Here is a 24,464-nt window from a genome sequence, read left to right as displayed (position 1 = left end):
TAGTGAGAGTTTTTCATCAGGTCAACCAGAAAGTTTTCATTAAATCACTTTTTCCAAAAGAAAGTCACGCTAAGAATAAGACTTTTTCCTGATGTTGAAAAGCCGCCGTTATGAGCTGGGGAAGCATATGGTGGCTTCACCTCAAGAGTACATAAGCCCTAGTGGCAGGGAAATAAACGTTGTTCACAGAAGGCAGGCACCATGAAACCCAAGCTGGAAGACTCAGGGGTAAAAGAAACAGCACTGACCACAACCGCACACCGCCAAACACTGACCGAAAATGAATTTATTAAGGTCCAATTAGTATGTTTTTAATTTCAAATCATCCAGAATATATGCACATGAAAGTCCAAGTTCATTTCATCACTTTCAACATAACATGCTCTGTATTTTGTATAAAGAATGTGCAAACACCTTTCTGCTGACTGGTTCCCGCTGTTTTTCTCACGGTGGGCGCCTTACAAGTCTGCCCTCTGCTCAAATGCTGACCACGCTGACTTCTTCCCTCCTAGACAAAGTGATTCTTCTGGACATCCTTCTCTTAAACGTACTCCCGACTTTCCCACACCTGCTTCATGACTGTGACTTTTACCGGTTACTTTTGCGAACAAACTGGTGCAATAACTAGTTCATCTGGACCATTCATTGAGCAGGTATCACCTACCACGGTGATTCCTAAAGAACAGTCAGTATCCAGTCCCATACCAATGCACTCAACCCATTTGCTACAGGAGGGTCCCAAGCCATTTACTACGAAGATCCTTTATTCACTTAGCATGTTTAATGTCTCCCTGTGACCTTCCTTCACTTCTACATATGGGCGTGGCCACCAAGAGCTGGACATTGGCTCCTCAAACGAAATTTGGCATTGCTAGACATATTCATTAGGGTGTCATGGTTATTTGTAACAACTGTTTCTAGTCCATCTTGTGATATAAAAAAGTCACTCTCAACTAAAGTGACCACTGCATTTCCTTTGTAAAAAGGCAATTTAACTGGCTTTCCTCTCAACTGCCACCCATGTGGCGCAAAGCAGGAAATCCCTTTTTATAAAAGGTAAGAGCATAAAAAGACATTTCACATTTAAAAAAAAAAATCCTTCATGGGAATATGTCCTAAGTAAATAATCAATTACACGGACAAAGTTGTATGTACACAAAATTTTTGCAACATTGTTTATAGTAGTGAAAATTAGAAATGACCTAAGGAGTCAACGGTGTGGGAACGGTTAAATAAATGGAGTTGCATCCATTAAATGGAATATTATATAGCCAGTAAAATCGTTTTTGTAAAATTTTTAATGCTGTAGGAAAATGTGGCAACTCTGCAGTGGAAGAAAAAAAAACTGGTTATAAAATCATTTACGTATGATCCCAATTATATAAAAAGTTATATAATATACATAGAGGCATACACGAGGGAAAAGCTGTTAATGGTGGTTACTTCTGGGTTGTGATAGTACCAGTAATTATTTTTTTCTGTTTTACACATTTCTGTATTTTTCAAGTTTTCTACAATGACTATGTATTATTTTATAATACAGAAAAACACAGGCTATTAAAACATTCTTCTGATGTACTGATAATTAGAATGTACTTCAATATTATAAATATGTGGGAACAATATTACTGTGCTTCGACTTCTAGGACTTTTTTTTTAGAGTACATTTTCTTTTGGTAATAAACCTACATTCCCTGTTTTACATGTGTTATGACACTTTGATAAGAAGGTAATATTAGAATTAGAGCATTGTTTCATAACCTAAACAAATACTGGCTTTGACATCTAGGTTCTTCTAGGTCCTAGAAGATTTAAAATCAATACTCTTTAATCTTTTTAAGTAAGGCATAATGCATACATACATTACATGCATGCTTTCTAAAAATCATTCTAATTTACAGTTTCCCTACAGAAGGAAAAAAATGGAATTATAATAGTTCAAAAACCGCCTATAGTCTTATCCATCGCAAGCATGCTGGTAAGTATACATGTTTATTAAATGAAATGTATCCTTCTGGAATAAAAAAAGGGAAGCCTGTATGTAGATGAAATTGTGGATTCAATTAGTCAGAATTTATTCTGACTTGCACCAAACCACACCAAATCGTCAGAAGTCTAGTTAGTGTAGTCTAAATGGGCACTCCCGAGTCTGTTTATGAATTCCATTGCAAGATCTCCATTTTCTACTTTTCAAAAGGAACGGGATCGGGATGAAGGGTGTCCCGTGTCCCGTAAGCTAATTTCCGCATACCTCAAGTCTTGCTGGGTCTAGGAACGAATACTGCCATTGGTTAGTGTTTTAAGTACAAGAGTTTATTTTTCCTCACTCTCTCTCACACCCCACCTGGCCCTGGCCCTGGGGAGGGGGAGCTGTTCATCCCTCCATCCGTGATGGCTGGCTCCTCATCTTGGTTGCCTTTCTAAACCACAGAGTGGTCATTGCTGTGAACTCCAGCCAAGATGGTGTGGTTGAGGGAGGAAGCCGAGCGGTCAGAGCCTTCCGTGGGGCCACTGGTACTGTCGCTGCGCTGGCAGCAGAGGATCTGTCTGAAGGTGGCGCTCATCTCCTTGTCGCGGTAGGAGTAGATGATGGGGTTCATGGCGGAGTTGAATTCGGCCAGCAGAAGGAAAAATTTCTCATAGGCCAGGACGTCACACTGTGGACAGCACACATCGAGAAGTAACAAGACCAATCCAGGAGTCCAACAGATGATAAAGGCACCTGTAAAGGGCAGGGATTGAGAAGATTTTTATTTTTCTTATTTATTATTTATTTTCTAATTAAAAAAATTTTTAAAGAGATTTTATTTATTTATTTTACAGAAAGAGAGAGTGCTCCTCAAGAAGATTTTAAAAGGAAGAACAAATATTATATATATATATGTTATATATATATATATGTATATATATATATATATAATATAAAATTACAAAGCAAAGCAACTTGGTTCAATATAAGAACACTGAGATTTGGGGCACCTAGGCAGCTCAGCCATTAGGCATCTATCTTAGGCTCAGGTCGTGATCCCAGGATCCTGGGATCGAGTCCCACATCGGGGCTCCCTGCTCAGAGGGGAGCCTCTTTCTCCCTCTCCCTCTGCTCTCCCCAACTTGTGTTCCCTCTCTTGCCATCTCTCTGTCAAATAAATAAATAAATAAAATCAGTAAGTAAATAAAATTAAAAGAAATACTGAGATTCAAAGCCACCAGACCATCATCTGAAAGGAAATGCTCTTTTGCTGGAAAAAAAAAAATGAAGAAAATTTTAATGTTAAAATAATTTAATAGTATCTCATTGATCCAGATGAGATTTGGATCATTTTGAGTACTTATGATGCTCAAATTGAGTATTTATGAGACGATGATAATGATTACTTCAAGCAAAACTCTGAGTTCCCTAAGCAATTGAGACATGATGGACTGGATAGGAGATACCCACCTCAACAGTTATGACGGTAGGGTTTTGAGCAGTATGAAACTGTTTTAGGACAAAAGGTAAGCCTGTGACCAATGTCCTTTAACATTTAGTTTAAGGCATAATTTCTGAGTTCAAGTTGAATGGACTCAAATCCTTGCTTTGTCGTTTAAAAAACTGGGTGAATTTGGACAATAATTTTCTTACTTCAGTTTTTGGTTGTGGAAAATAGAAACAATCGTATTTGCCTCATCCGGTTTGTTGTAAGGCATAAACGAGTGCTAAGAAAGTAATCGTTAAGCATATATTTTTAGCAGTAACAACAATAATACTGTTATTACCTGCTCAGTATCATGGGCCCATTTGGAAATAGAAATTTCCAACAATAAGATGGATATTTATTTTTTATTCAGCAATCACTTAAAAGGTACTGTTCTACACCTTTAAAAATACTAATTCATTTCATCGGTACACCACCATATGAGAGAGAAACCATTACCCCATCACGTGATGACGGAGCTGAGAAAATACTAGGTGATATTCCTGCTTCCTGAACTTAATAAAATTTAATGTTTACACCAAACTTCATGCTTTAGATGTTTTACTAATTTAGATCCACTTTCTCTTCTTCCCAGCTATTCCGAATTGTTAAGATTTTACTAGAACCGTCGAAAGAAGGGAAATATAGACTATATTCTTAATTTCAGCTGATTTTGTTCCTCAAATCACTAATCTGGCTCGCAGGGGAAATGGAAGTTGTGAAACAGCACCAAAACCAACTGCTGTGTTACCCTGGGATCTGCTGGGGTTCCTCAGCCAAGAGGACATGGGTCAACAGAACCAGTGGGCCCCGTTTCAACCCATGACAGATCACCCTGCACGGGTCATCAGGCTCCATAGCGAGCAGACAGGAACAGGGAGGACCCCCGAAATGCATCTGAATCTTCAGATGGAAAGGACAGTGGCCTACGTGGATCCAGGCTGGGACTGGGGTCGTGGATCCCGACCAGCCTCAAGGAGTGAGTTTCGTAAAATGTAAACACAAGAGATTTAGTCTCCAAACAGCTCGGTTTTGAATGCAAGCTTTCTTTTTTGAACTGATTCAGCAGGGAAATGAAAATAAAGGAGAGAAGTACCCCCATCAAGCTCTTTGTTCGAAAACACAAATGTGTCTTGGTTTTAAACTGCTGTTCACTTTGAAGACTGTCCAAGGTGCTTCATTTTCTAATAAATACAATACCTTAGACTTTCCTCAGAGAGGAAAAAAAAAATATTTCAAGTATCAGGAGATAATAGCCAAGGAGCTATTTGAACTTCAAGTAAAAATGTTAATAAAGCCTACATTCCAAGTCCTTGAATTTCCTTGCTTGAAAATCACTCAGAAAGCTAAACATAAAGGGAAATCAAAGGAATGCCTCTTGGGTTTCAGAAATAATGCATTATTCATTGAGAAGCCAGGAAGGGAATTATTCTCAGGGTGGAAAATGCTTGGATGGAAAATGCATGGTCCCATTATTCCATTTACTTGGAAACTAAAAACATGCAGGCCCTTCATGAATGGGAGAGCATTCTTGTAAGTTTCCTTTCCCTTTCTTTTATCAAAGCTCGAATTGAGCTCAAATTCAGAACTTGATTAGATATACCAGCAACATGCATCTCAACAGATTTATTTGAAATAAAATGATCTTTTTCTCCTCCCAGGCAGCAGAAGGGAACATCCTTATTCTCACAGACTTTAAGTGACAGAATTCAGATATGGTCATTTGTTGCTTGTAACTTCTTCCAATTTTTAAGTTCAAAAGGAGCAAGATCTTTTCAATAAAAGCCAGAGTCTCAGAAACTGACCCATGGGTGTTACTTTCAGACCAGAAGGAGAAAAAAAAAACAAAAAGGCAAGGAGACTTGTTAGATTAGAGACAGGAAGTGGGGACACAGGAGCTGACACAGGAGCTAATACATGTGAACACTTCACTGAGGAACTCAGACTCATGTCCCTTCTTCACCAAAAGGAACTGTTTTTTAGTGCTGTGATCAGGCCCAACTACACAGTCCTAAGACTGTTTGGTTCTTCAAGACTCAAAGAGTAATTCGAGGGACTCACAGCAGAGGCCTCAGAAATCAACACCTGAATCCAATCATACAGTTTTCCCTTCTTCTCCCTTCTCTTCTCTTTCACTAAGGTGCCAAGGACCAAACTGACCAAAAGTGAAGATGGGCTACTGAAGCAGAAAATCTCAAGGTGCTGAGGCTTCTAAACAATAGTCAGTGGGACTCCTGGTTCACTCAGTCAGTAGACTGTGTGACTCTCGATCTTGGGGTGGTGAGTTCAAGCCCCACATTGGGTGTAGAGATTACTAAAAACTAAAATCTTTAAACAAATGAAATAAATGAGTGAGTGCATGTTATGGAATCAAGTTTGCTTAAATTAAGGATTTACCCCCAAGCTTCTAAAAACATACACAAACTACACCCAGGCCCCTTTAGTAATAAGCAGTCAACCATAATTCCATTGGGTTATGGACCCTATCAACACCTAATCTGTAGAGACTCAAGGGCACACCAAGAGCAGGTTAATAGAGTCCAAAGGACTTCCATTTCCTCATCAGTGAAGTGGAAAGGTGAAAGCTCCCTGCCTACTCCATAGGGTGCAGTGAGGATCACGCTAAGAAACAACGTGTGAAAGCTCTCTAGACACTGTGTATCTACGTGACTATACTACCTACACACACTGTGGGCAGCATGAGCAATGCCTGGTGTAGCAGAACCAGAGCAGATTTCTGCCAAGGGCAGAATGTGGAAGCATGTTTCGATCTGTAGACGATCTGGCAGCTCCAAGAAGAAACCACCTCAACTGTAAGAGAGTCCAAGGCCTTACAGTTGAGTAGAATGAGGTAAGAAGGGAGAGCGAGGGAACGCAAAGAAGCATGGGAACTCTAAATCATTCTGAAGGTTCTCATGGGTCAACTCAATACCTATACCAAGATGGCACATAAAATGATGGAGTACTTGGTGGGGACACTGCTTTATGTAGCTTGTACATTTCCAGAACATTTCCGATGGACATATTCCCACAGATTAAGGCATAAAATGTTATCGTAACATTTTAGATCTACGTTTTAGATTTACATTTTACGTTTTACATAAAATGTAAAAAGGAATCATATGCAACAGTAGGAAAGTAAAAGGAAGCATAAATACTTTATGGTTATTTACTATAAATTCAGAAGCAGAAGTAGCAGAAGATAAGATGTTCAAGGTCATGAAGGCTTTGGGTGTCTGGCTGAGACATCCGAAATTTCTCCAGTGTGGCACACTAGTTCTCAGGACTAGTCACACATTATAATAACTCATAAAGCTTATAAGAAAGAAGGATCTTCACCTATACTCCTCCATGAGATTTTAATGTCATTGGCCCTCCTAGTTGGTGTCTCACTGAATACGGAACACTATCATAGAGTAGGAGAAGAAAATAATCTGGATAAAAATAAAGACAAAAACACTGGATGTTTCCAAATTCCAGAGGAGAAATAATGAAAGCCTGAATCAGGGCAGTGGCACTGGGGGTGAGTATGAAAGGATCAGTAAAGTATTTAGGAGACGGACGCATGAAATGGGTAAGATAAAAAGAATCTAAGTGCGATGCTTCGATTTTCCACTGGGGTGAAGGAAGAACATTGCTACCTTTCCCTGAAGGAGGAAAACACAAGAAAACAGGTTAATGGGGCTTTTCTGAGGGGAGATGAGGAGAGCAGAGAGGATGACCGTGAGTTTACCCATCCATAGTCTGAGGCTCCTGCCAGGCTTCAAACGCAGAATTTTAAGGACATGATACGCTCATGGCAACTTGAGTTCTGGGAAACCATCTCCTAGCACGCTGAACAAGAGTGGTTACATCCTGCACTATTTGCCGATGTCACAAGTTACACGGGGAGAGAGCTATTCAAAAAAATAGCCATGGGTTAGAATAAAATAGCTGAAAGTAGCTCTTCTTAGACAAGCTTCATTCCTTCCTTCCGCATCTGTCAAATCCATCCGTGAGGGCCCCCGTGCCCACGAAGACGGAAGGAGAGGTGCTGGAATGCAGACGTGAAAAGCAGAGAGGAAGGAGGCTGTTTGGGAACCACGGGTCACAGCTGCAGATCAAGATCGTATTACCACACCTTCCTTCAAATCTACACAACCTCATCAGCTCAGTAATGCTTACCATCTGGTCTCACAATTAGAGTCTTTTTTTCTAGAGTGGCTTTTCCCTAACGAGTTAGACTCTGCTTACATATGGAACATCAGGACCAAAGTGAAAGAAAGTGTTTGACAGTTGAGAAGACTGCTAGGAGGGACCCCAAGATTTCTGATGAAGAAAAACCAGAAAACATTTCCAATCTGGCTGGCAAATTTATGTTTTTATAAAAACAACAACAACAACAACAAAACCCCCAGACATCCCGCAGATCTAAAACGACTCAAGGTTAACTCAATTCCACACCAGCGGTGTGTTCAAGTCAACCTCTTCCTTGGTCTCAATCTTCTTGTTTCTCAAAAGGACTAGGACACGAGTCTAATCTCAGAGGCGGGTAGTATTAGAGGCTGAGGGGGACTTAGGTGTTCAAATACATACACTCCTTCCATTGCCACTAAATTGTGTATCCCAGAATTCAGTCCAATTTCTATAGTTGTTATGATTTCTGCTCCTGAGGTACACATAAACAATTTGGCTAGCTCGGAAATCATCTAAACTATGTATCTTAAAAGAGGCTACATTATTAGATAATAGACCACGGGTTAAAAAGTTTATTCCTAGGTCTAGCAGTCAAGGGATCATTGCAGTAGAGATGTAAATGACTTTCCGAAATTAAAGTTTTTTTCTGTAAGAGTAACCTAGATTATTTATAAGATCCTTTTCTGAGAACACGGAGAAGATAAAAGTAATGCATTTGTACTTCTTCATGGTCTTAGTAAATGCTTCATATGTTTAAAGTTGCACGATTTCATGCATCGTGTGATGTACTCATCGTTTCCTTCACCCCTGAGAGCAACGTTTATCCTTTAAGGAAGAACATTAGCTACATGCAGATCCTCGGGGTGCCTGGCTGGCTCAGTTGGTGGACCATGCAACTCGATCTCTGGGTTGTGAGTTTGAGCTCCACCAGGTATAGAGATTACATTACATTGGAAAAACAAAACAACAACAAAACCTTAAAAACAACAACAACATAGAGATTTCAAAGCAGAACAGAATACTCATTATGTTTTCTTTTGAATATTCCTGAATAAAAGCTTCAGCTAGTACTGTCTTTAGCAAGGCAATGCTGGCTTTCAGATACACAGGAGAATGCCACCCCGGCTTCCCTTCGGCATATGACGCTCTCTTTCACGTCAAATGCTGAGTACCATACACATACCTGCTCCATATCCTACAAGAGACGGTAAATCTCATCCTGCAACTGGACACTGGAAAGCACGTGCCGAAGTGGTTTGCAGGCCAGCATCCCCTCTCATAGAACACATCTGTGCTTGACGACATAAACCACTTCTCCATGGCTACAACCCCAGCCGAGTAAGCAATGCCTTTTATCTGCCAGTTGTGACAGGCTCCTGACCAATTCCTCTTCCTCAATGCTTCTTCCCCAAAGCTTGCACAGAATAGCCAGAGCGATCTTTCATAAGCATAAATCAATTCGTATTACATCACTTGCTTGCTTAAAATCCTACAAGGTTTTCTTCTTGAAATCCTTACTGTGATCTGGAATGCCCCATAGGACTGGCCCCTGCCATTCTCTCCAACATCATCTCTTTCCACTCATCCCCCATTCACTAGATTCTAATCACATGCACCAAGCTCTTTTCTGTCTCAGGACCTTTGCATTTGTGGTTCCTTCACCAAGGAACACTCCTTCTGGAGATCTTCACAACTACTTACTTACCATTAAGCATCACTTCCTCAAAAGCAATCCCTGTTATCCTAACTGAAGCTGCACACCCTCCCCACTACACTCTCCCATATTTTGTCATCTTCCTATCGCTTATCTTTACCCTAAATTCTCTTACTGATTTGACATGTTTATTTTCTATCTTCCTTCGGTGAGAATGTCAGCTTTGTAAAGGGAGTAACTGCGCTTTCTGTCATGTCTGGATCTCCAGGGTCTAGAACAGTGGCGGGCATGTGGTGGACATTCAATATATCTACCACACATCAGTCACATGTAACCACCCAACAGACATATCAGAAACAAGGAAAATTAATGAGTAATAAAGTAACTGCATAAGGTTTAGAAAATAAACATCAGGGGCGCCTGGGTGGCTCAGTTTGTTGAAGCTTCTGCCTTCAGCTCAGGTCATGATCTCAGGGTCCTGGGATCGGGCCCCGCATCAGGCTCTCTGCTCAGCAGGGAGTCTTCTTCCTCCTCTCTCTCTGCCTGCCTCTCTGCCTACTTGTGATCTCTGTCTGTCAAATAAATAAAAAAATAAATAAAATCTTAAAAAAAAAAAAAAAAAGAAAGAAACATTAACACCAACAGGACGCAAGGTCTTTAAATGGGTGCTACAATGCATTCCAAAGGGCATGAGGTGGACCCTAGAGGCAAAAGTCTCACCATATATGCCTTTGTTACTGTAACATAAGCAAATCTATTGCTAACAATCCTAGTGGACATCAGATTCTCTCGTGAGTTCTGGAGAAACGTGTTGGGCTCAGTGATGAAGGGAGACACGGCATTACCCATGTTGCTGCTATAGGAATGGTTCCGTAGAATCATGCTGTCCCATCAGATCCTGGATTCTGCAGTGTCACTAATGCACCAGACACACCTTTGTGCTAATCCCTCAGAATTCAAAGTTCCATGTTGGGGCTCTGACAGGTGGTGATTAGGTCTCATACCCACGTTCTGGCTCTCAGTGTGTGGAGAGAGAATATATTCTGTGCCTTGGCATACAGGATCTTACTTTTTTTTTTTTTTTAATAGAATATGAAGTACACTTCAAGGGATGTCTGGGTGGCTCAGTCGGTTGAGTGGCTGCCTTCGGCTCAGGTCATGATCCCAGGGTCCTGGGTTCCAGTCCCACAACAGGCTCTCTGCTCTGCGGGGAGCCTGCTTCCTCCTCTCTCTCTGCCTGCCTCTCTGCCTGCTTGTGATCTCTGTCTCTCTCTGTCTCTCTCTCTCAAATAAATAAATAAATAAATAAATAGAATATTTTAAAAAATCATTTAAAAAATAGGATATAAAGTACATTTCTAATCACTTATCATAATCAGTATCCATGCATAATATTAGTGAATATTTGCAGCACTTTTCCAAGTGTCATGCCTATATTGCTGTATTTTTTTCATATACTTATGTCTTGATAATTTATAATAGTTTGCTTACCTCAAGGAAGACTCATAATTTATGAGAGGATAAGGATAATTCTCATTAATTATATTTTTCTTCCCAGCATATTGTATCAGCTGTGTTCCTTTCAGTGACTGATGTCTAAACAATGGTACGAAGCTAATTCCTTCAATTATTACATCTTTTTTTCCCCTATAGAAAATTTGGAAAATGCAGGAAATTACAAATAGGAAATTTTAAAAATCACTTAGAGCCCTGAAGTCTAGAGATACTTCAGTATGTGATCCTCCACTTTCAAAATGTTGCTTTTTTTAAATTCTAAACGTGTGCCTTTTTTCTGATTGCATATGAAATTAACATGGAATGACTGTTGATTAGTGATAGGGAAGGGAAGTAGATCTTTTATCTTGAGGACCATTATTTTGTTATCTAATTAGTGTTTTCATGTAGTGGATGTACCCTAGCTCGGTCAATACAACATCCACTGGAACTGGTGAGGACATTAACTATAATTTATTTGTGTTTCCTGGAGGACTTCAGGTTCAATGTAAGATACTGAAGTACATGCAAATCCATGCAGGGACATCATGCTTCAGGGAATGTGTGTATTCACGATGCAGGAGACTTTCCCGAACAGGGGTTTCCCTGGGAAGTCAACTGCCATTAGAGCCAGCTTTGTCCTATCCCTAAAATATCCAGTGATCCCATCTAACGGGTAAGCAAAATGCTGTATTAGACAATCACACAGAGAGAAGTACACTCCCGGGAAAGTTCTTATCTATGAGCAGTTAATACAAGATTGTAATAATGTTCAAATAAGACAGAAATAGCTTGGCCAACTCGTTAGCTCCAAATTCTAAGGACTCAAGAGACAGCTGGTAAATGAAAGACGCAATGAGTTATATGTCCTTACACAGCCACAGCCATGCCCCACTTCCAGCTGTAGCTAATAATCTCCCAGAGTAGTATATGACCCCTGAGGTCTCTATAAGCATACAAAACAGGAAATGCTTGAATTTAATTTTAACAAAACCAATGCATATGAAACTATGTTAAAATGGATAACCATCTCTCCCCTTCCTCCCTAAACATGTTTTCTGATTTCTACCCAGCTGTGTCTTGGGGTGAACTAGCTGAGGACAAGACTGGCTCACCAGAACATCCCCACCCACTAATAACCAAAAAACAGTGCTCCTCCAAATGCCTACACCAAAGCATTTTCTTGCAAGTGCTTACTATTCTCAAATGATGGATTATAAAATTGTAAAAATATATACAATTTATATATATGCTCACACACATGATATGAATGTAATAATATAACACAAATGTGTATGTGTGTGCACAGATATACATTTACATGTGTGCATATATATACATACATATGTATGTATGTATGTATATACATATATATGTATGTGTATATATATATATATATGCATACATAAATACACACACACAAGAGTCATATATTCATATCCACATCCATCACTGCATTTTAGGGTATTTAAAAAAAAAAAAAAACGAGATTTATTTTCTTTTGCACACAGTAAACTCTGAGACTCAAACAAAAAGGATGCCACTTAACATATTCTTCACATAGAAAATAATTCACCATTTTCAGAATAGTGATATCTCTTTTGCCTTCCAAGCCCTTTGATGGCAAATTTTTTTAAAAAGCAAACTTCACCCCTTATTTTAAAAATGATAAATCTTAAATCTCACTGACAATGTTGTCGACTCCAGACCGACATCAACTAACTCAGAAAGTGATACTAAACATATTGCATGACTGCGTTCCAGCTGTTACCAAGGTAATTTGAATAATATTTATTCCTTTACAAAGATAAATAAAATCTACCCCCCAGAATCTTTCCCTAGCAAAAGTTCAACATAAACATGGAATTTATAATCAGTTTTGCAACATAAATAAGGAATTTGTAATAGGCTTTGCAATATATTTAATTTTTCCACTATGAATTAAGATTCTCCCCAAATGACGCAAGTCTAAAAAATGAGTATTAAAATCTGGTTGAAAAATATTCACAAAATGTAGCTGATGACAGCATCCTATGGATCTTATTCTTTACAGTTCATGAACTACTGGCATGGGTCACCAAGATATATATTACTCAAGAGACAAACTTGAAGAACAAAAAAATGTAATGAAAATTCCATTTATTATTCATTTCCTTACTAACAAAACAGGGGGAAAATTTAACCCAAAAGCAAATTCAGCAAATTTTGTGAAATATTATTGCAACCTAAAAATGTTTATATAAAATTATGTGTGTATAAATATATATGTGTATACATACATTTTAATAGCTAAAAGATAATGAAAAGAACAACAACAGAAATGGTAAATCTAATTATTCTTTTCAATAATGGCTATCCCTCCTACAGTTACTAGATGTTCTGGATTGATATTTACAAAGCACAGATTCTTGGCAGAATAGGAAAAAGATATAGTCTGTTCTACTAGGATATGATAGTTGTATGTTTAAGAGATCTCTCATTATCAAGAATTTTGAAGTTTTAAAAAGAAAGTTACAAAAGCAACCATTCAATTGGGAGGTGGGGATTTAGGCTAAAGAGTTCCAGACTTAAAATCATAAATATATTTTTCTACATGAACTTCAATTATTTTAACTACAAGCTCCGAGCAAAATATTGATTGCTCAAAACTAACAAAACAAGATTAAATATCACAAGGCAAATTCTAAGACATAAATCCTGAACAAAAGCCTATCAGTTCTAAAGCCTTCAAAATAAACTGCAACAGTATCACTTCTGGGAATCTGCCATACAGATATACTTACACACAATACAATTGCGCTTGTGCAAGGAATTCTTTGCAGCATTACTATTTAATTCCGGTATGGTTAGCATTCAGTGTTATATTAGTTTCCGGTGTACAATACAGCGATTCAACAATTCTCTATATTACTCAGTGCTCATCATGCTAAGTGTCTTCTTAATCCCCATCACCTATTTCACCCAACCTCCCACTTACTTCCTCTCTGGTAACTATCAGTTTGTTCTCTATAGTTAAGACTATTTCTTAGTTTGTCTTTGTTTTTGTGTTTTTGTTTTTTTCCTTTGTTCGTTTGTTTCTTAATTCCACCTGTGGGAGAAATCATACTGTATTTGTCTTTCCCTGACTGACTTATTTCACTTGGCATTACACTCTCTAGTTCCATCCATGGTTGTTACCAATGGCAAGATTTTGTTCTCTTTCATGGCTGAGTAATATTCCACTGTATGTATACACACCACACCTTCCTCATCCATTCATCAACCGATAGCATTTGGGCTGCTTCCAAAATTTGGCTATTGTAAATGTTATTGTAATAAACATAAGGTGCATATATCTTTTCAAATTCTTCGGGTAAATACCCAGTAGTGAAACTACTGGATTATATGTTGATTGTATTTTTAATTTTTTGAGGAACCTCCATACTGTTTACTGCAGTGGTTGCACCAGTTTGCATTCCCACCAACAGTACACGGGGGTTTCTTTTTCTCCACAACCTCACCAACTTTTGTTTCTCAGCATCATTTATTTTTAAAAATAGGAAATAGTCGAGGTAATCACAACTAGAGAAGAAAAACAAATAATACTGTATTCATGAAGTAGAATCCTAGTCAACTGGTTATTAAGATACTCCATCCTGATACCAATGATCTCCAAGATACACTGTTCAGTGAAAAAAAAAAAACATAAAGAAAAATATGTACAATATGCTGTCAGTTATGCTTTAACAGCATCGAAAAAGCACGTGCGAATACAAACACAAAGCAGATGTCCTATCACTAGCCCCAACTGAAGCTATCTATAAATTTTAAAAATGTTTAGAACATGAAATTATTAAAATGATACTTCAACGTTCTATTTGAACTTAAAATACCAATTTGTTTTCTCATTTGCCAATCCTTTCATATCGAGCCGAGGCCCTCTATGTGAATATGGGTCTGCTAATTGGAGTTCTGCATCATCTTTCATGCAAAGCCACACCAATAAAGCATCACATATTACTTCCAAGTTGGCTCCTTCAAAGTGGAGTCAGAACTTTAAAATTCTTGTAAAGCAGTTTAAGTACAAAAACCTTGCAAATTTTTTTTTTTATTTTCTCCAGACTTAGAGTTGTTCTCATCAGCAAATCTAAATTTCCTTTTGCAACTTGCTTTCATTAAATATTAATAAAATATCCACCTTCATTTTCCCAGAATCATCTTGTTGTACTCATTTTCATTCGATACTGTAATATTTAATTAGTTACGCTATTTTATAATAAACTGGCATAAAGAGCTTTAGGAGCAAAAACCAGCAGGTTCTTAGTAATAGGAGCTGAATTACTTGGCTTTAAAAAAATATTACATGTCAAGTACTCTCCTAGGTACTGGGGATACCACAGTGAATCAAAAAGAAAGAAATCTCTCACTGAGTTTAGGTTCTAGAAGGTTCTAGAAGGGGTGTAAAAGACTGTGAATCAAATAAAATCTCTCTTAGAGGGGGACAGCATTTGGAGCCTGGGAGAGCAGATGTGGAAGCCAAGGAGACCAGTTGAAGGTTCTTGTAGAAATCCAGACAAGAGACAATGACGGCTTTGAACTTGGCAAGGTGATCACAGATGTATGCTGACGGTCAAACTTATCTAATTTGAGAATAGAATGGATGTTTGAGAGAGAAAGAGAGACAGAGAGAGGAGTCAGAAAGCCTGCAAGCAACCAAAATAAAGGATTTAGTGCCAAGGAGTTTTGATAAGAGTTCAATATGTCTTGAGAACGAAAGCCTGACTGGAGTGGATTCAAGAGTGAACGGAGAAATTGGATACGGCAAGAACAGACGATGCTTTGATGCAGTTTTGCTGTGGCTAAGAGAAAAAGGGTTGTTGGCATTAATTGTTATGTTTTAGGAAGTTTTTGTTAACAACCATGCTGGTTAAGATAACATTAATAGGTCTATACTCTGTGTGTGTGTGTGTGTGTGTTTGTATACATATGTGCTTACCCACCCCCAACATATATATAAGCTCATACATATACAGAATGTTTTTAGAATGCTACATCAAACGTTGATTATTGTCAAGTACATGTAAATGGCCAGTGGCTCGGTGGGTGAGTCTTCTGATCCAGGAATGAAACGTGAGCCAGCACGTCTGACTTCACAACTAAAACTCCTCAGTGTTACATAGGATGTTCTTATCTTAAAAAGAACAGCTAGCAGACTGGGGAAGGTTTAAAACCCTATTAAGGATAGGATGAGTCATCAATAAACGGGCACGCCCATATACTGTTGACAGAAAATCACTGCACTATCTTTTTGAAGGGCCAGTTGGCAATGTCTAAATTTAAAATGTCCTCTTCTAGCTACCAAGTCCAATGTGCATCATCCAGAAATACTTGAAGCAGCACATAAAATTTGTGAATACAGAATGTTCAGTGAAGCAATACTTGTGATGGTAGAAAATCATAAATTTAAACATCCACCAATATTATAAATCAGCGGGGTACTCAACAGCGGGCACACGGACAAACACTTCTCCACGTAGGTCTTTATCCACATAGGAAGATTTGCAAACTACACATCCGTAAAGTTTATACCACATACCATTCATTATAAAATCGCAATAGGTACTTACATGCATATGTACGCTATACACATTATAGAAAGTCTAGAAAGACACACACCGAATTGTTACCAGCAGTTACCTCGAAGGCTCGGGGTGGTGAAGTGTAGATTTTAAATTTTAATGTCAATATTTTTGTAATTTTAAGTTTGTTTTTTAACTAGGAGCATATTTAATCATTAAGGGAATAGGTGACAATATTCAGACATTATTCCCATGGCACTCAAGAAGCTAGTTGTGGGGAGGAAGACAGATTGAGGTTTCTTAAGGATAACATTTTGTTCAGTCTCCCAGACTGTGTGATTTGGAAGACTTGAAGGGTATATATTCATATTTGCATGGACAACAGAGACAGGCCTGAAGTCACACACAGTTTTTTCCCTTACGAGGGGTGGGACATCAGACAACTTCTTCAGTTCTGTGGAGCCTTCATTTCCTTCTGTGTCAAATGGGGAAAGTACTTTCAGCACTAGCATGAGGACTGAAGGAGGGAGACCACCTCTAGACTAACAGGCCACCTGACAGACACCCTTCATTTTTTTCCCTCTTTCCTCCTCCTTCAGGAAAAACCCAAGGAATAAATCACCAAGAAATACAGGTCTTTGGAGTGAACTATTATTGGTTCTCCAGGCCTAGAAGTAGCAAAGTGGGGAGCGGCACTAACTTCACCCTAGCCACAGAGGGAGCACAAGACCGCCTTCCTCCTCCTGGTTTGAGAATGTTCTGGAGGCGTCCACCAGTGTTTCTTGATGGGCTCTCAAATTTTAGGGCCGGTCCTCTTCCTACTTTAGGTGGAAAGTCAATTAAGTATTTTCTTTTACTTTCTTACTTTTAGACTCTATCTCCTTTGAACAAGGATTGGAGCTAAGAGAAAAATTAGTAAAAAGTTGAAAGGACCCTGATTTTATTGTGCTTCAGACAGAGGAGAACAATTGCTAAACACTAATGGGTTACCTCAGTCTTGCTATGCTATAACAGAGTTCTAAAAAAGGATGAACTCCTGGCTCTGGGGGGCTCAGGTGCAGGGACACAGCTGCCCACAGCCTGGCCAGTGGAGTTCCCGGGGAGTTTGCTCCAGGTTTCTGTGGAGCAGACGCTGGGGTCTGGCTACCTGGCAGCGTGGGCCCACAGCCAAGAAGGGCAGGACTGAGACACGTCCCCTTCCCCAGTCCAGGCCCAAGGCAGAGGCCAGATTCCTCACTGGGAAACTGGATGAGAGGGACTTGTTTTTCTAATGACAGGGTCTGACCCAGCCGAGCTGTCTGAGGAAAACAGATAAGACCGGAAGGGAACTTCTTCAGGGAGTGGACACCGGCCACCCATTTCTATTTTCTCCCAGGTTACCGTTTAGGAAGGGATGGAGGGTACTTATTGGGCAGTACAAGCCCTGAGTGGGATGCTCGGCCTTGGAGGTCCTCCAGCCTCTCCTGTGGGCTTGGAAGCTGCACTCCAGAAGCAGCACGGCCACAGGCAGAGGGTGTGCGCTGAGGGAATTCCAGCACAGGCTAGTTTTGGCTAACGGGGGGAAAAAAAGATAAAAAATAATTTTCCTAAGAAAAAAAGCAGCAATAGTACTGAACCAAATGAAGCCAAGAAGGGCTGGACGTTTTTCTTGCCGTTAGGGAATATACAATTCATTTGCCTATCTGTAGCTCCAAAGGATTGGTCAAATGTATGCTTCCAGTTTACCCTGGAGAGAGAAATGGGCTTTCCCAAGTTAATCCAGGGATACGATGCTAATGAAGACCCTCCGGTCTCATTTGTGATTAGGCTTGTTACCACTTAAGATGTAAAACAGTGCTGATACCTTCCAGGCCTCTCATTTTTCATAAATATTACTCATGGCTTCCTGTTAAGAAACCTTTATTTTTCAGACACCTGCTGTATCATCCAGTCTTTGATGGTCTGTTGAGCTTAACTACCTAAAATGTTGGGGGGCAATGATACCTTTTAAAGGCATTTTTACGCAGTATCTTTTGTAATGTCTGATTGAACTCACCAGGGACAACCCATTCATGGAACTTTAGAAAGGCATCTCAGGATGTGAACTTTAGTTCTGCAAGTTTGTACATAAGTCTTGGGTTTTTTAAAAATTCCCCATCGTGTTCCATAGTACAATGTGGAAAGTAGCCCTACATTAAAAACAAAGCAAAGGATCAGCAAGAATTGCACAGTAAGATGGAAGAATATAATACTAGAACATTCCAGAAAGATGAAACTATGATTTTAATAGTAAACTAAGAGTGAGGTTGGTAGATCAAAGACTTCTAGAGTCAGGTGCTATATGGGTATTAAAGAAGTACATAATACATTCAAACATGGCTTTGAAGTTGGGGGTTGGGTCCAGTAACTTGTCTATCAATATGCAACTTTTTTGTCAGGCAGAAACATTTTTTCCTACATCGTGCCCTCCCATCCTTTCACCCCCTTAGCGTATTTGCAAAGCCCCCACGGATCAGAATTGCAAACAGATCAGACACTGTTTGAGACTGGAATGTCACTTTGTTTGTTAGAGGCACTTGTGTTCTTCAATTGAGAGCATCCCCATCACACCTTTCTTTGCAGATCAGAAGACATAAGGTAGAAGAAAAAGACACCTGGAGAATTAATTCCAGAGAGACAGAAACACTGAGGATATCTAGAAAGAAAAAGAACTGGGTATTCACTAGAATTATTTTATTTTATTTTATTTTTAAACTAAGCAGATATCCACACTACACTTACAATGATATAGTTTCTATACCACTACCGTTGAATTTGAAGACTTTGGGATGATTTCATAAAGATTACATAAAATCGTCAAAGAATTTTTAAAGGAAGGGAAGAAAATATTTAATGGGGAAACAAGGGATTCAAGAAATCCTACTAATTAGACTTAGAGTCTTGCACAAGTCACATTTCACTGGCCTTCAGACATACATTTCAGAAGCTGAAAAGATGGATAGCTCTTAATCATTTCTGTGACATCAACCCCTCAAGAATCCAGTGAAAGCCATGGCCCTACTTCAGCAGGAATAATGTTCTAAAACAACATTTCGCTTATATAAAAAAAAATTTTCAGACAAAATTATTCTTCCCAGTGCTAGTTATGCTTTCAGGAATTTTTTTAAAAAAAAAGTGTTTAATTTTGTCAGTAGCTGTCAATTGTGGAACTATGACATCAGAAAATTAATATAATTTGGCACTTTTATTCATCTATACAGGAAGTAAAAATTCTCTCTTATTGGTTGATCTGTGCAAAGAAACATGAGTTTAAATCTAACTTCAATACCAGTACTACAGTGAGGACTTCCACCCCTCGGCCTGTTTACTCCTTGTTCCCTCATCCCACTCCTCTGCAGACAGAAAAAGCTCACAAGAGAGGCAGTATAATGCTATAAAAAGAATGTTACTTTTAAAATGAAGAGAGCGGGGGTGGGGGGTGGTCCTGGGTGGCTCAGTGGGTTAGGACTCTGATTTCGGTTCGGGTCATGAACTCAGGGTCCTGGGATCAAGTCCCGCATTGGGCTCTCTGCTCGGCAGGGAGCCTGCTTCCTCCTCTATGCCTGCCTCTCTGCCTGCTTGTGATCTCTCTCTCTGTGTCAAATAAATAAATAAAATATTTAAAATAAAGAGAGCTGGACTTAAGATTTTGTTAAAGTTATGAGGTACTCAAGGATCATCTGGTTTACTGCACATATTTATAAGATAAAGATAATGAAATTTAGAAGACCTTGTTGCCCTTTCCATACAACATAAGCCAAAGAAGGCCCATCCTTCGCCCCATTCTTACTTCTCTGGGCCTCAGTATCCTTATTTGCAAAAGGAAGATCACTTACAGCCTGAATAGTCTAAGGCTAATTAAACTAGAAGTTTGATTTTCCCCTTTTCTATAGAACTTAATTCTTATTTATGCTATAAGCTATAATATTCACAATATCCAGCCTTTTGTGTGGTGTATGTCACCTTAACTCCAAAACAACCTAGGAATGTTTTCATTGCATTAGTGTAAAGCAAGAACAATTCCTTGGTGTTTTAATTGTCATATAAAGTAATAGATTTTGATTTGTACCAAAAAACCTGATAGCCCTTAGATGACTCAGACAAACAGGCAATTTTTAAAAATGCAATACGAATTATTCCATCAGAACAAATGATGATTCTGGAGATCTTTGCAATTAATATTATGAATGAAAAGGTTTAGAGGGGGCACCCGGGTGGCTCAGTTTGTTGGGGGTCCAGCTCTTGATTTTGGCTCAGGTCATGAGCTAAGGATTTTGAGACTGAGCCCTGCACTGGGCTTTGCACTGAGTGTGGAGCCAGCTTGGTATTCTCTCTCCCTCGTCCTCTACCCTTCCCTCCCACCCCCTCACGTGCACACATACCCTCTTAAAAAAAAAAAAAAAAAGAATGAAAAGGTTTGCTACATATTGTTACAGAGAAAAATCTGACTATAGCATACATACATACATACATACATACATATGCATTCTCTCCTTCACATCATGAAATCACTAGGAACCTTAAATTCACTATGAAATTTTCAGATATTTGAAAAGGTTATATATTTTTTTCATAGTTGACACTCTAGGAAATGCCCAAATTAAATTATAAAGTAAAAGATGAAAACAGCCGTTTTTTTGGTTAAAAGGAAAACAACTTCCACTGATTGTTCAGAAGTTAGTTCAACAAAATCCAGTCCAGAAACAATAATACCAAGCAGCTATTTTGTGCAAAACGATGTGTTAAGTGTCTTTGCGGTTGGAATGCAGAGATGAAATAAGACACAGTTCTGGCTTAAAGAGCCTAGAAACCGAGGTTGGAAAGAAAGGCACTGACGTGACTAAAAGGGAAGCAGTAAAGGGGGAGCTGAAACAGGAGACAAGAAGGCAAGAGAAAGTCATATGTAGACCCTTTTCAAACTTAAATGCGCATACGAGTCACCTGGAATCTTACTAAGATACAAATTCTCATTTAATAGGTCTGGGGGAAAGCCTGGCAGTCTGCATTTCTTAGAGCTTTCTCATGGTTTGGGAGGCTGGAGGTCCAAGACCAGGACACCAGCACGGTCAGGTTTTGGTGAGAGCCCTCTTCCAGAATGCAGACTGCCAACTTCTCATTGCATCCTCATGTGATGAGAGGGACTAGAGAGCTCCGTGAGGTCTCTTTTATAAGGGCACTAATCCCATTCATGGATGGGGGCCCCACCCCCATGACCCAAACACCCCCTGACAACCCCCACCTCCTAATACCATCACCGTGGGGGGTGGGGTTCAACAAAGGAATTTGAAAGGGATGCATTCGAATTACAGCAGTTATATTTCCTACTTCTTTAAATCCCTCTAAACTTTCTGTTATCTCTCTTAAAAGGAAAAGGAGTATTTGGTTATGTGAACTTGTATCCAAAACATCCATCAGCAACTTTTTTGTATTTTTTAGATTTTTGCTCATATGTGCCAAGGGCTGGGGCATCTTCAGTTACAGAACAATTAGTGACTAAGGTGATTATCATTCAAAAAATACAAATCCTCTCTTCAATCTGTTCCTACAAACTGCTGTTTAGGGTAAAAGCCTACCTCCGCTCAACTGCTTCTGAAAGAGAAGAGTGGTGATGAGCAAAGCCAGATGGCATTTACACTCAGAGTGTCCTTCCCTTCTTGAATGTGATGTACAAGACTGAACGAATTGTCTTCAAAGGCCCATTCTCCCAGGCTCGAGAAGTTACACGTGTTGAGGTTGACATGAGACCCATTAGGAGGAAGGCAGAGGGAGAAGTGGTGGCCTAAGGACACAGCATCTGCTGACTCACTTTCCCACCACAGAGAGTGGCAAACTGAAACCGAGGCTTCAATTTAACTCTTCCTCCACACTCTTGAAAGTACAAGAACTTCCATTCATAGAAGCCTATGATGGCAGCGTGATTACAGAGTGGAGGTGGCTGGGGAGAGGACAGATCGCGCTCTGGTTTCTTACGGGGAACTGTGAGAGGCAGAAATGTAAAGAGATAGATTATTCTAGTTGAAATGAAGCCACTGACTAAATTCATTTTTTTCCCCACAGGAAGTCTTAAAGGGTCCCTCCCAACCCCTCAAAGCCCCCTAATAAGACTTTTGGTCCCAGTAAGATGGTGTAGATTACTTTCTCCCTGTAGCTCCCAGATAACTACAAATATAAACCGTGGGGGGAAACCATAAGAGGCAACCCAAAAAACCCAAAACAAATCAAACCAAAACCAGAAACTTCTGAAATGCAGAAAAAGGAAGGTGAACTGGTTAGAGACCCTAAGACTGAATGGTCTTGCAATGTCCACCCAGCAGGAGAAGGCCAACCAAGCCCAGATTTTCCACATGCCCAACCCAGCAACAGAAGGCAGCCCAGTTAGGATCATACAGAGTCCCACCAACACCACCAGGCTAACCAGCAGCACTGGCAATGGGGATGATTCAGAAGCTCTGCTGACAGTAAGTGGCCGGGGAGAATACTCTCCTTACTCACTAGGCCTCAGACTCCCTTCCCATGTGAGAGACAGCAGGCAGCTGGCTGTACCAGCAAAGGGGACACTGCCACAAAAAAGAGGCCTCACCCAGGAAGTGCCCTCTCTCCCTGCAGTGTTGGGGCAGAGGGAGGAGAGAGGAAGGAGAGAGGAAGGGAGAACTGCAGAAAATAGGTGCCAGGAAGTGTGCCTGTCCTCAGCAGCCAAAGAATGCCTCTCCTCACCCCTCACCAGAGGCACTGGGAGGCCCTTCCCAGGAAAATGCCTCCATTTCCTCAGGTGGAATGAAGAGGGCCAGTGGGATGTCTAGCAACTCCAGATAAACAAATACCACTACAAAGTCTCTGAAAATGTAACTGTCATTGGAAGCAACAGCCTACAAAATTAGGACAAGGTCTCCATGCTAAAACTAAATGGGATGGCTGCCTGGTAAAAGCAAAGATTTATATAAGACCACAAGCCTTCTAATATAATAGTCAAAATGTCCAGACACAATGAAAAAAAAAATCACCCATCACACAAAAAACTAGGAAAATTGCTATGTGATTAAGAAAAGAATCAATGGATTCTTCATCAATCCATCTTGATCAATCTTCATCAAGAATCAATGGATTCATCTCCAACACAGAGATGAATCAGATGTTGGAATTACTGACGTCCTTATCAAAGCAGTCATCAAAAAATGCTTTGATATCCAACTGCAAGTTATTTTAGAACTGTAAAAACAGAAACATCACAGCAAAAAACTAGAAGTTATAAAAAAGGACTGAACTGAAGTTATTTTAATACACGATAACATGCAGAAGCTTAGTGGGTTCAATAGTAGAAATGACAGAGGACAGGTCATCAGTGAAGGTGATAATCAACAGACTCTATGAATTTGAACAAAAGAGAGAAAACAGAACAAACAAAAACAATGGCAGGAACTGAGACAATAAGATCCAACATTCGTCTGTATCATGAGTCCCAGAAAGACAAGACAAAGAGAGTGTAAAAGAATTTTAGAAGAATCAATGGTTTAAACTTTCCAAACTGCAAGAAACTAAAAGAGAATAAGCCCAAAGAAACACACACCAAGATATTTCATATTAAAAATTTAATTAATTGGGGCACCTGGGTGGCTCAGTGGGTTAAAACCTCTGCCTTTGGCTCAGCTCATGATCCCAGGTTCCTGGGATCGAGCCCTGTATCGGGCTCTCTGCTCAGCAGGGAGCCTGCTTCCTCCTCTCTCTCTCTGCCTGCCTCTCTGCCTACTTGTGATCTGTCTGTCAAATAAATAAATAAAATCTTTTTTAAAAAGTTTAAAAATGTAATTAATTAATAATAATTTTTTTTAGAAGAAAATGTTGATGACAACCAGAGACAAATAAGATCCAACATCAGTAAGATCCCTTCATCAGTAAGGGAGCACCAGTTCACAAAACAGTAAAACAGTAAATTTCCTATCTAAAACTATGGGGGCCAGAAAAAGTCACACATTTTCCAACTGCTGGAAAATAAAAAAAAAAAAAAGCAACCTTCAATTCTATATCCAGCAGAACTATCCTTTAGGATGAGGGGGGAAAATAAAGACATCCTCAGAAGAAGGAAAAGGAAAAGAATTTGTTGCTAGCAGACTT

General features: G+C 39.5%; 1 protein-coding gene across 6 annotated transcripts in view; it reads right to left on the bottom strand.

The window, feature by feature from the left end:
• Positions 1-268: 268 nt before the first annotated feature.
• Positions 269-24,464, bottom strand: part of LPAR1 (lysophosphatidic acid receptor 1) — a 200,209-nt gene continuing 176,013 nt past the window's right edge. For all 6 annotated transcript variants that reach the window (XM_059141420.1, XM_059141415.1, XM_059141418.1 and 3 more), the window contains one exon: positions 269-2,722. In XM_059141420.1, coding sequence (XP_058997403.1) covers positions 2,421-2,722 — 302 coding nt within the window. In that variant the 3' untranslated portion in view covers positions 269-2,420. The remainder of the gene's footprint in view (positions 2,723-24,464) is intronic.

The sequence above is a fragment of the Mustela lutreola genome, chromosome 12 (genome assembly GCF_030435805.1).
Source record: "Mustela lutreola isolate mMusLut2 chromosome 12, mMusLut2.pri, whole genome shotgun sequence".
NCBI lineage: Eukaryota > Metazoa > Chordata > Mammalia > Carnivora > Mustelidae > Mustela > Mustela lutreola.
The sequence above is the reverse complement of the archived record's forward strand: the minus strand, read 5'-3'. Positions and strand labels throughout refer to the sequence as shown.